Source organism: Mustelus asterias, chromosome 16, assembly GCF_964213995.1.
Source record: "Mustelus asterias chromosome 16, sMusAst1.hap1.1, whole genome shotgun sequence".
NCBI lineage: Eukaryota > Metazoa > Chordata > Chondrichthyes > Carcharhiniformes > Triakidae > Mustelus > Mustelus asterias.
The window spans coordinates 68,765,447-68,778,414 of NC_135816.1; the positions used below are offsets into that span (position 1 = coordinate 68,765,447).

The 12,968-nt window shown below is 43.5% G+C and overlaps 1 protein-coding gene across 4 annotated transcripts in view; it reads left to right on the forward strand.

Moving 5' to 3' along the window:
• The window catches only part of LOC144505234 (dihydropyrimidinase-related protein 3-like), a 212,400-nt gene that overhangs the window by 66,118 nt on the left and 133,314 nt on the right, over positions 1 to 12,968 (forward strand). The window contains exon 1 of one of the 4 annotated variants that reach the window (XM_078231249.1): positions 8,301 to 8,560. The exons of 2 other annotated variants lie outside the window; for them this stretch is intronic. In XM_078231249.1, the coding sequence (XP_078087375.1) occupies positions 8,513 to 8,560 (48 nt within the window). In that variant the 5' untranslated portion in view covers positions 8,301 to 8,512. Of the gene's footprint in view, positions 1 to 8,300; positions 8,561 to 12,968 lie in introns of those variants that run through there. One more of the 4 variants, XM_078231250.1, reaches the window with a different exon arrangement.

Genomic DNA, 12,968 nt, shown 5'->3' on the forward strand with positions numbered 1-12,968 from the left:
TAGATACATCGATGACATTTTCTTCCTTTGGACTCATGGTGAACAATCACTGAAACAACTCTATGATGACATCAACAAGTTCCATCCCACCATCAGGCTCACCATAGACTACTCTCCGGAATCGGTTGCATTCTTGGACACGCGCATCTCCATTAAGGACGGTCACCTCAGCACCTCACTGTACCGCAAGCCCACGGATAACCTCACGATGCTCCACTTCTCCAGCTTCCACCCTAAACACGTTAAAGAAGCCATCCCCTACGGACAAGCCCTCCGTATACACAGGATCTGCTCGGATGAGGAGGATCGCAACAGACACCTCCAGACGCTGAAAGATGCCCTCATAAGAACAGGATATGGCGCTAGACTCATTGATCAACAGTTCCAACGCGCCACAGCGAAAAACCGCACCGACCTCCTCAGAAGACAAACACGGGACACAGTGGACAGAGTACCCTTCGTTGTCCAGTACTTCCCCGGAGCGGAGAAGCTACGGCATCTCCTCCGGAGCCTTCAACATGTCATTGATGAAGACGAACATCTCGCCAAGGCCATCCCCACACCCCCACTTCTTGCCTTCAAACAACCGCACAACCTCAAACAGACCATTGTCCGCAGCAAACTACCCAGCCTTCAGGAGAACAGTGACCAAGACACCACACAACCCTGCCACAGCAACCTCTGCAAGACGTGCCGGATCATCGACACAGATGCCATCATCTCACGTGAGAACACCATCCACCAGGTACACGGTACATACTCTTGCAACTCGGCCAACGTTGTCTACCTGATACGCTGCAAGAAAGGATGTCCCGAGGCATGGTACATTGGGGAAACTATGCAGACGCTGCGACAACGGATGAATGAACACCGCTCGACAATCACCAGGCAAGACTGTTCTCTTCCTGTTGGGGAGCACTTCAGCGGTCACGGGCATTCGGCCTCTGATATTCGGGTAAGCGTTCTCCAAGGCGGCCTTCGCGACACACGACAGCGCAGAGTCGCGGAGCAGAAACTGATAGCCAGGTTCCGCACACACAAGGACGGCCTCAACCGGGATATTGGGTTTATGTCACACTATTTCACATAAATATTTCTGCTTTTTTCCTCCTGAGTCTTTATCATGCGATCCTAGAATCAGAATTTATGTCACACTATTTGTAACTCCCACAGTTGCGTGGACCTGCAGAGTTTCACTGGCTGTCTTGTCTGGAGACAATACACATCTTTTTAGCCTGTCTTGATGCTCTCTCCACTCCCATTGTTTTGTTTCTTAAAGACTGGATTAGTTGTAAGTATTCGCATTCCAACCATTATTCATGTAAATTGAGTCTGTGTCTTATAAGTTCTGTTTGTGAACAGAATTCCCACTCACCTGAAGAAGGGGCTCAGAGCCTCGAAAGCTTGTGTGGCTTTTGCTACCAAATAAACCTGTTGGACTTTAACCTGGTGTTGTTAAACTTCTTACTGTGCTAATTGACTGCCACATTTGCCTGCATTGCAATGCATTTCAAAACACTTAACTCTCTGTGAATTATATTGGGATATCCTGAAGTCATGGAAGGTGTTACATAAATAACATGTTTATTCTTTCTTCCGGACTTGATATTTTTGTCCACGACAAGCAAACAGAAATAATGGAGAACCAAAAGGCTAATGAGAGTGAGGAAGTTATAGTAATTCAGCAATTAATGGATTAGAAAGCTAATAAATCCCCTCACTTGACAGTCCACACCCTAGTGTTTTAAAAGACGTGGCTACAGAGATAGCAGATGCATTAGTTGTGATCTTCCAAATTCCCCAAATTCTGGAATGGTGTAAGTGATTGGAAGGTAGCAAATGTAACATTGCTGTTCAAGAAAGAAGGAAAAGAGAAACTACAAACTAGTTAGCCTGACATCAGTCATTGACTTTGATGCACTTCAGGAACTCACCATGGCTTCTCAGACAGCACCTTCCAAAGCCATGACCACTGCCATCTCGAAGGACAAAAGCAGCAGATACCTGGGAAAACCATCACCTGGAGGTTCCCCTCCAAGCCTGTCACTATCCTGATTTGGAAATATATCACTTTCCTTCTTTGTCACTGGGTCGAAATCCTGGAACTCTCTCACAGCATTGTGGGTATACCTACACCACATGGACTGCAACAATTCAAGAAGGCAGCTCACCACTACCTTCTCAAGGACAATTAGGGATGGGCAATGAATGCTGGCCTAACCGCCGAAGCCCACATCCCTTGAATGAATAAAATAAAGGTAAATGCTGGAATCCATTATTAAGGAAATGGTGATCTGACACTTAAAAATTCAAAATATGATTTGAGTCAACATAGTTTTACACAAAAGAAACAGTGACAAATCTATTAGAGTTTTTTGAGGATGTAACAACTTGAGGACCAATGGATGCAGGATATTTAGGCTTTCAGAAGGTATTTGTTAGGGTGCCACATGTGAAATTGATACACAATTAAGGGTTCATGGGATGAGTAAGATGGAGATTGCTTAAAGAACAAAACAACTGTCCCGGAATAGAATCCCTACAGTTCAGAAGGAGGCTATCTGGCCCATAGAATCTGTACCAACAACAATCCCACCCAGACCTTATCCCCGTAACCCGACACATATTTATCCTGCTAACCCCCCTGACACTAAGGGGCAATTTAGCATGGCCAATCAACCTAACCCATACATCTTTGGACTGTGGGAGGAAACCTGGGCACCCGGAGGAAACCCACGCAGACACGGGGAGAATGTGCAAATCCACACAGACAGTCACCCAAGGCGAGAATTGAACCTGGGTCCCTATCAGTTTCTGCTCAGCGACTGCGCTGTCGTGTGTCATGAAGGCCACCTTGGAGAGGAAAGACAAGTTCCGCACTCATGAGGACGGCCTAAACCGGGATGTTGGATTTATGTCACATTATCAGTAACCCCCACAGCTTGCCTCCTGGACTTGCGGGCTGTCCTGTCTGGAGACAATACACATCTCTTTAACCTGTGCTTAATGCTCCCTCCACCCACATTGTCTGTATCTTTAAGATCTGGTTGGTTGTAGGGATTCGCATTCTAATCAGTATTCTGTAACTTGATTTTGTGTCTTTGTATGCCCTGTTTGAGAGCACATTTCCACTCCATCTGACGAAGGAGCAGCGCTCCGAAAGCTAATGGTATTTGCTACCAAAGAAACTTGTTGGACTTTAACCTGGTGTTGTTAAAACTCTTACTGTGTTCACCCCAGTCCAACGCCGGCATCTCTACGATATGGAGTAGGCCATTTTTGACTGAGATGAGGAGAAATCTCTCCACTGAGAGGGTGGTGAACCTATGGAATTTTCTCCGACAGAAGGCTGTGGAGGCCAGGTCAGTGAATATATTTAAGAAGGAAATAGATTTTCCTTTAGAAAACTTCAGAAAGCATGTTCAGCTGAACGAGATCTACAGACACTGGTGGAGGTTTCCAGTAAGTGCATGTGAGCGCTTATATGAACTAGAAAGTTGCTCCATGGGTTTTTTGTGGTCCAGCTATTTGATTCGTATTACGATAGCCTGCATATCATTTTGCTGTGTTCTTAGTTTTAAAATATGTAAAGAATAAAAATAAATACATAGGTAAAATTATCTCTGTTAAAATTAAGGTCGGTTATTTTTGCTATCTACAGAATCATGGAGAGACTTGTAGAATTCACATCCTGGAGTTCCATTTGATAAGAATTTGACGTTTCGGTCATTGTAAATCAGTGGCCTTGATCAATAGTCCACCATGGAATAAACACCACTATTGTTATAAAATAACAGAATTTCAACTTGCTGTGCCTTAACAGATTTGTTAGTATCATATCTATTCTTGGGACTCCCTGTTGTCACAAATTGATAACTTTCCGGGAAGACTGGTAACACTTGGGTAACACTTTCAATTAGTAACATGGAATCATAGCATTTTGCAGCTCTGTATCTGCATCGCTATGTCCAGGCGGCTGCTTTAAAATACCACCATCACCCCTCACCCCTTCTCTCAAAGCTTTTGCTGACTAACCATGAGCAAAGCTATGAGAGAGTCACTGGCAATGTTATTAAACCATAACATCAAACATGCCTGTCGCACATCAAGTGTCACACTCCACTTTCTGTGATGCAGTTCAAAGGAAAGTAGAATTAGAGATAAAGGAAATTTCTAAGAACACAAAATGCCAGAGTCAAGTTGTCTGCGGTATCTTAATGACCTCTGTACATACCTAGTTTTGCATGACAGCGATTAAAACTTGATAGTTTTACCAGGATGCAGGCATACACACTGTAGCAGAGTAATGAAACATCATAATAGAAACAGAAAATGCTGCAAAAACTCAGCAGGTTTGGCAGCATCTGTGGACAGAGATTCAGAGTTGAGGTCTTGAGTCTGCATATCGCTTCTTCGGAGCTGATGATTATAATAATACATCATGTTTTATAATGCTTCAGCATGGGAACTGTGGAATGGGAGTTTGTTAGGAATGTGACAAAAAAGTCCATCTAATAAGGTTAACCGTTTCAGCTGGGATCCAAACTGTCCATAAACTTTGAGCAAACTTGACAATTATCACTTAAGAAGATCTATAGGCTGGAAAATAACCAAATCCTCAACATTGTTGAGTGTGTGCCTAACAGGAATTAGAATTTGAGTCCTTAAGTCCTTGAATCCTTAAGTCTTAGTAGTACATTGTTACATCTTGAGGAAATGATGGGAAGTGGTGTTCAACAAGAGTTGGCGCTGGTGACCAGTCTTGTTTACTGTTTACATAAATACTTTAGCCTCTGGGTTCAATTTGTGAATGAGCTTCACATTTAATGCAGCAGTGACAAAATACAGGAAGACATTCATAAGTGGACATATAATTGGGAAATAAACATCAATAGGCAATGTACATGGCAATATATTTTGGTAAGGAAGAATAAGGACTCAAACTCCTCGGAAATTTAAGGCCATGTCCCGGGGTGGGTTTGGTGGAATGGGGAGAGCATTTAATTAGGTAGCAGGGTATTGGGTGGGGACTCCAGATTAAGTCTGTAGTGGGAAGGCCCATTGATGACCTCCTTGCACCACTGCCGATTGAGGTCATTAATGCCCAATTAATTACCTTCTCCTGCCACTGCTGATATTCACCCAGCAGCGGGCATGGATTCACCATGGTGATGCAAGGTGCTTAATGAGTCTCCAGCTGGCAGGTAAGACCCTCAGTACCTCCATTAAATACCTCTCTTAAGTGTCTTACAGGAGGAACAGAGCAGCATGATGGCACAGTAGTTAACACTGTTGCCTCACATCCCCAGAGACTCGGGTTCGATTCCTGGCTGTGCGGTGTCCGCACATTCTCCCTGTGTGGGTTTCGTCTGATTCTCCGGTTTTCTCCCACAGTCTGAAAGATGTGCTGGTTAGGTGCGTTGGCCATGCTAAGTTCTCCCTCAATGTACCCAAACAGGCATCGGAGTGTGGCGACTAGGGGATTTTCACAGTAACTTCATTGCAGTGTTAATGTAAGCCCACTTGTGACACAAATAAATAAACTGAAAAACTTCATCTTATGGTACAGATAGACAGACCACTAAAATGAGCAATACAGTCAGCCATAAAAGAAACAAAGCAATGGAGTCTATGGGTGGGATTTTCTGGCCGTACTCACTTCAAAACCAGAAAATCCTATCCCGATGTCAATGGACCTTTGCATGGTCCACGTCCTGCCAGCTACGATTCCCGTGGGAAGGTTCTGCACTATATCTATGGAAATAGAAATTAAAACCGGTGAAGTTATATTAAACTTGTATAGGACCTTGTGAGAGGTTTTGGTATTCGAGTTACAGGAAGGGTTAGAGGAACTGATTAATAAAAGTTTTACAAGAATGATACCAGAGCTGAAAGGTTATACCTATCTGAAAATATTAAGCAGGCAGGTGTCGTGTTCTCGAGAAAAGGAAAAACTGTGGGGTGACTCGATGGAGGGTCAAGAGGTTTGAGAGGGGAGACTCAGAGGAAGCATTTCCACTTGTGAGCGAGACCAGAACCTGGAGCCAGAAAGGTAAGGTAGTCATTAAAAATCCAATAGGAAATTCCGAAGAGACTTTTTTAACCTGAGAGTGGTTAGAATTTCTTTTATACTTTCGAGAGATGTGGATGCTACTCGATAGACCAACATTAATTGCCCATTCCTAATTGTCCTTGAGAAGGTAGTGTTGAGGCCTTTTTGAATCTGTGCAGTCCATGTGATGTAGGTACACCCACAGTGCAGCTAGGAAGGAAGTTCCCAAATTTTGACCCAGAAACAGTGAAGTAACGGTGATTATATTTCCAAGTCAGGATGATGTGTGGCTTGGAGGGTAACTTCCAGGTAGTGGTGTCCTAGGTATCTGCTATCCTTGTCCATCGAAGTGGTAGAGATTGCAAGTTTGGAAAGTGATGTTGAAGGAGCCTTGGTGAGTTGCTGCGTGCATCTTGTAGATGGTTAACAGTGCTGCCAATGTGGTGAAGGGAGTGAATATTGAAGGTGGTGGACTGGGTGCAAATCAAGCATTATGCTTCAGCCTGGATGATGTTGAGTTTCTTGAGGATAGCTCATCCAGGCAAGTGAAGAGTTTGTGGAACTCATCACCATAAGGGGTAGTTGAGGCAAGTGTGTTTAAGTGGAAATTGGATACTCACATGAAGGAGAAATAAACTGATAGAATAAAAACAGAAAATGCAGTAAATACTCAGCAGGTTTTTCAGCATTTGTGGAGACCAAAATGGGAATGCTTGAGCCACTAGAGGTATAAACTCTGTGTGGCGAATTTTCCCATTCCGCCGACCACAGGAATCGTAGTGGGCAGGGGGCAGACCGTGGAAAGGTCTGTTGACCTCAGGCAAGATTGTCCAGTTTCAGGGCGAACATGGCCAGAAAATCCTACCCTGTATCTCTCTCTGGAGATGTCAGACCGGCTGAGTATTTCCACCATTTTCTGCTTTTTTATTTCTGGTTTTTAGCATCTGGCATTCTTGCTGTTGAAGAATTGGAAAGCTATGTTGATGGTGTTGGATGAAGAGTGGTGGGGGGATGGGGAGGATGTTCATTTGGAGCATTAACCCTCGAGTGGACCAACTAGCTTGTGTTTGTGCTGTGAGTGCTTTAGGTCAACATGGTAACGCACTGTGGTGTAGCAGTGGCTCCCCACCACCTTCCCAATGGCAATTAAGGATGAGAAAGAAATGATGACCTAGCCAACCTACAAAAAAATAAAAAATAAATAATCTGGTCCTCATAAAAGATCATATTTAACCTACTCATGTGATCCAGCCATCTGCTCGGATTATATAAGTATGAACAGAAATCTGGCACGCTTTTCTGATTGGTTGTTGGGAAATTTAAGGCACTCAAAAGCAAAAAGAAAATCCTTTCACGGTTTGAGTGCACTTTTCACACAATTCTTTCTAAATCGTCCCCTCTGAAGAGTTGCCAAACTTCCAGAATTGGCCTGAAGTCATGAGGAATGGAAGAGTCATCTCCAGGCCACTACCCCTGAGTAACACTGGGTGAAACAAAATCATAGGAACACTAGAAACAATTGTGCCTTTTTTCCCCTTTCTTTCTTTGAATGCTTCTGTTTATTAGCTCTGACAAATTATTGAAGATAGGCTGTTTTGGATGTTTCTTGGCAGTTCATGTTCTATTTGATATGGCAAGGTGGTACACCAGGTCACTAATGAGGGTAGTGTGGAGGTGGGGAACGGGGCAGTTTGAGACGGAATTGTTGACCAAAAATCCAGCAATAGATTCGACCAGAATTAGCAACTCTACACCTCTGATTTCCCTTTCCCACATCTAACATACATCGAACTAAAACAGTATCCTCGAAAATGCCTTGAGCAAGCCACAAGTCATCTCGTGGTTGCATGAAAGGTGCAGTGCACTACCAGGGGATGATGACGTGCCAATTTATCACAGCCAGGAAATGTTATACATTGCACAATACAAAATCACTCCATGTGGCTGATTTTTTTTGTCCATTGATTTTTTTACATGATACAGGCAGGTTTATAAATAGAAAAATATGCTTTATGCACATTACAATACAATTTGGATGCCTCTCAGATGGAAGGGGTGGTTGGAATTGGGTCAGATCCCTAATTATAGGAAACCCAAGAGGGTTATATATCATTCTGTTTTTTTTTACTGCTTTTTTTTGGGGGTGTCTTCATTGAGGTGCCGGGTGTTGGGAGTAGCCTTGGCTCCGCCTGGTGGTGGCTGTGCTGCGTCGCCTACACAGACACACAACACAGCCTGGGCGAGGCGAGAGCTGCAGACAGCGATCAATAGCAGCTGGAGGGAGGTGCAGCACTGGAGCAGCCTATAGTTAGAGCCCTGCACACTCGCACAGCGCTGCTATTGTATGGGAACAGGAGCAAATCACGTCGCTTGCAAGACTCCAGCAGAAGAAGCTAGAGAGAGCGAAAGTGCTTAGTTTTTATTTTTAACTGATAGATTAGAACACCCATTTTTAAAAAAATGATGATGTCGGGATATCAGGGTAAAAAGAACATTCCTCGTATAACGGTATGTATCAAGCCTATTTTTGTGCGTGTGTGTGTGTGCGTTGCATCTTCTAAACGTGCAGTTGTCCCCCCCTCCTTGGGATTCTTTGCATCGGGACTAGATAAGACTGCAAATGGTCAGAGATGTATATTTACTGCATTGTGTTGCTGGCTTCTAGCCTTCAGTGCACTGTGCTGCAGATAATACAAATCTTAAAAGTGGGGCTTTTGTGTGTGTGTGTGTGTGTTTTCGGGGGGAGCACGGTTGCAGGAAGGTAATGTGAAATCTGTCTTGAATTTTAATCGAGGTTATTTATCCCAAGGGGGGAATCGATGTTTGCTTCCCCCCCCCCCCCCCCACCTAACATTTGTTATGTATTTGCAACTTTGAAAACATGACTAAAGCTGTTGAAAAGAAGGTTTTTAATTGTTTTTTAAAAAACGCAGGTTCATGGGGTGGCTACCGTTAGGAAATAATGTTTTCTGTTCACCAACGAGACGTACTCTTTTTAGTGAACGATCCAAGGGGTTGGAAAGGTTGAATTTTTACAGCAATCTTTGTGCTGCTTTCATGTGCCCATTTAACGCGTAAATTCCAGCGGGGTGATTACTTTTATGTGTCCACGTATTTTGTGTGTGTGTGTGTATATATTTTATTTCAACATGGGGAGCGTGGGACCAGTTAGCAAACAAGCGCGAAGACACCACCCAGTTAGCGCTTTATGGCACAAGGCTCCCCGTTACATCAGTAACACTGCAATTCCACAGTGAAATTGAATAGATCCCGAGTCAGTGAGCTTTGGCGGGCTGAATCTGAGGCAGTGGCCGGCGGGGTTAACTTCAATCCCCCCGCTGCACTGGTTGTGTCCCCTTTGGCTTCCCTCTCTGGAGCAGCCTTTTATTGTCGTGCAGGGGCTGTTTGCCTTTGTCTCTGACGAATTGGAATATGTTGGGAAGGCGTGTGTCCAGGTCAGACAAAAGAATTTAAACCAAAAAGGGACTGGCAGCAGGTTTGAGCCGTGTTGTTTTGTTTGAGAAAGGAAACTGGCCAGCGCGCACACGTTCAATGTACGGATCAATACTAAATTTTATTTTTGCTTTTTTTTTTCATAAGAATAAATTCCAAATCTTAATTTTAGATCGTTTGCAATATTCCAAAACGATCTAATTGGAAAGCAGTTAAAATTGGCCGTGCATTTTTGACTGTTCGGTACATCTTTGTGTTCTATTCTTTGGGTGGAGTCAAGGGATGGGTAGGGTGTAAAGTCTCCTGACAGTACAATGTGGCAGCTCTCTGCTCATTTGAATGGGATTGAATTCCAGTTTGCTCGATGATACTGGTTTCTGTAATATGTCCTCAACCCCATCCACAAACTGTAAAGATAAATGAGTGAAATTATATTCTCGATTTGATGAAACATAAAAGGGATTTTTATTTTTTTCCAAAAGTCCTTGCTGCGTATCTTCTATTCGATGTACAAGAATTGGGATCTGCTGCCATGCATCATACTTGCACACACACGTGTGAAATTTGCATCTTGTGAGAACTAGCTTACCTAAAGGAAGTCTTTGTTCTTCTCTCCAAAAAGTTATCACCCTTACATGACTCCGTTGTGATTTACTGTCTGCCATCTTGAGCCTGACTTTGGCATTGGGACTGCTGATTGTTTTGGCATTTGACCGGGTCAGAAGGGGAGGATGAGGGCAAAGGGGTTGGTCTGAGTGTAAACCTCAGTGGGAACTTGCATTAATGACTCCACTGCAGAGTTTCACCCCACGAGTTGTTATAATCTGCAGTGTGTTTGAAAGGGTGGTGGAAGCATGTTCAGTAGTAACTTTCGAAACAAAATTGGATATGTACTTGAAAAGGCAAAGGAAATGTAGGATTATACAAAATGAGCAAATGATAGGGGGGGCTCTTTCAAAGTGTGCATGGGCACTGATATGATGGGCCAGATGACCATTGCAAAATTGCAGGCGAAAGTTGAATTAAAAAGAGGGTTGATGGATGGAAGGAGGGCTGGTGATGGGATATGAAGGAACTTTCATTGAAAACCAGGCTTTGAGTATTTTAGAAATTCTCACTCAGATCATTTGGTGCAATAGACAACTCTATTGAACCTGCCTTCTTTCTGTCCAAACTGGCTTCAGCGTTAATATGAGAGCTAAATACATGCCCTGTCTCATTGAATTGGCAATTCAATCTAAGTTTGAGGGCCAAAGTGTCCGAGTTTTTGTTCTGATCCTCTTGCCTTGAGCTTGTCTGCTTGTTTCTTTCTCTGCCTCTCGACAGTGCTATGCGTAAGTGTGGCGCTTTAAGTTTTCTCTCAGCAGGGCAAGGGAGTTGAAAGCGTTGATGGGCGAGGGTGTGGTGATAGTGCTGTTCTCTTAAATCAGTCTTTCTTGCCTCAGCCACTCAAATAGGATTTGGGAATAATGGCTTGCATCCTGAGATATTGAGAAGGTTAACAGTTGACTTGAGATGACTAATGTTGGTGCAACACCAAATGAAAAATAGGTTGGACTTAACTCATGAACACACTACCTTAGCTTTGGTTAAGGACAGGAGGAAGAGTTAATTGTGGGGAAGAAAGCATGCACACAAAGTAGGGGATTCTGCCAATAATTTTCCACAGTGCAGCACTCATTAATCTTTGCCATTGATATTATGGTGGACCTTGAAAGGCACTTGATTCTAGCTAGTGTCCTTGGGATTGTTGCTGTTCTATTAAAACTAGGAAGCTGAGGTTGGAACCTACATTTCACACTGGTGGAATGAAATTGCTGCCTTTAGTTTTAGTGAAAGGTTGTGAGTAATTATAAAGTGGTGAAGTACTGCATCGTTTTTAAAGCAGTTCTTTGAGAAATTGATCCCTCAGATTAGTCAGCGTCTCCATTATTGTTGTACCACGTGACTACTAGGATGGTAGCAGGCAAATTAGATGGACCTTCACTTTGCAGATAGTACATTCTCGAAGCTGCAATGTGGAGCTCCAGTCAAGGTTATGTAATTGCAGATGTGTTGCATCAGAAAAAAGCCTCGGATGCAATCCACTCCTTCATTAGGTGAAGTTCTGAGTGATCTCAGTGAGTCAGCAAGTTTAAGGAATATGATGAACGCGGTCATATTGCAAAAGAAGAGGCTTCTGCAGTTTTCACTCAGCACTCACTTCCGCCTCGCAATAGATTTCATTAAATTTTCTCTCAGTCACACTAATGTTCGAATATTGATATTTAATTTGCAACCTCTCTGTGGTATAAAGTGGCTGCAATCAATCGTTCCATCTTAGTAATGGAGCTTTGCTATATGAGAAAACAAAGAAAAATTCTACAGGACTTTTGCAAAGATAAACAGCAAATAATGACTACAGCAATGCTGCCATTCAGTAGAAGGTTATTTGAATTCATGAGGTTGATGTTTTAATACCTCATCTAGGTTATGCATACAATCTAGGGGATCACAAAAGATTTGAAAATGTAATGCTATGTTAAAAATGTGGACAATCTTAGTGAGAGCATGGGTTAGCTATTTGTTATAATGGGGCAGAGAGTTGGAGAAATGGCATCTTTCAACGAGAGGGCAGGCTGGCATTGGTAGTACTGGGATTTGGCCACTAGAGGCCTCCTGAAAGCCATTTGAGCGTTTGGTATCCCTCTCGTGGCAACGCCTTAGCAATGCATCCTTCCAATTTCCTCCACACATCCCACAACTCATTTAACCTGCTTTTCCATACTTTCCTTCTTTTCCCTGTCCCACACAACAAACATCAATCCTGTGGAATTCTGCCTTGCTACCCATTATCCTTCCAGCAGCCTGAGGAACACTCAATGCATCAGGAGTTCAGTGGGTCAGACATGACTGACAATAAAAAAATTCTATGTCATGTAACCAGGGAGGCCAGTTTGAGCACAGGAGTGCATAAGGCTGCGTGTGTGTGGAAATTGGGACTGGTCTTGTGGTTCCAGAGGTAGAATGAAGTGAGCTGAGATGTAGGGCTGGAGGAGGGCACAGAGTAATGCACAGTTAACAGAGATAATTATCACTGTGGCAGTCACGTTAGAGCTGCATTCTAAACAGGCTGTTCAAATGTAGGTCTACAGATTTAACACGAAGGAGAGACCATGCTTTTTAGTCGTCTTGAAATGTCAAACAGTCTAATTTACCAGCGCTTCCATAGCTTCGCTTCATCCTGCCTCTGCAACCACCTTCAGCTGTTCATCCCAGCTCATTCCATCCCACCTCATAACGTCCTGCAGCCCTACATCCCAGCTCACATCCTGTGCTTTGATGATTCTCTCTGTTTCATACGTTCCAGCTCTCCTCTCGTTACCCTGCCCCCATTAACATGGCATTCTGCCATTCTGCCACCTGTGGAACACCTGGCAGTCATCGCACCTCAGCACTGTGCAGTTTTATTCCTAAATACTTC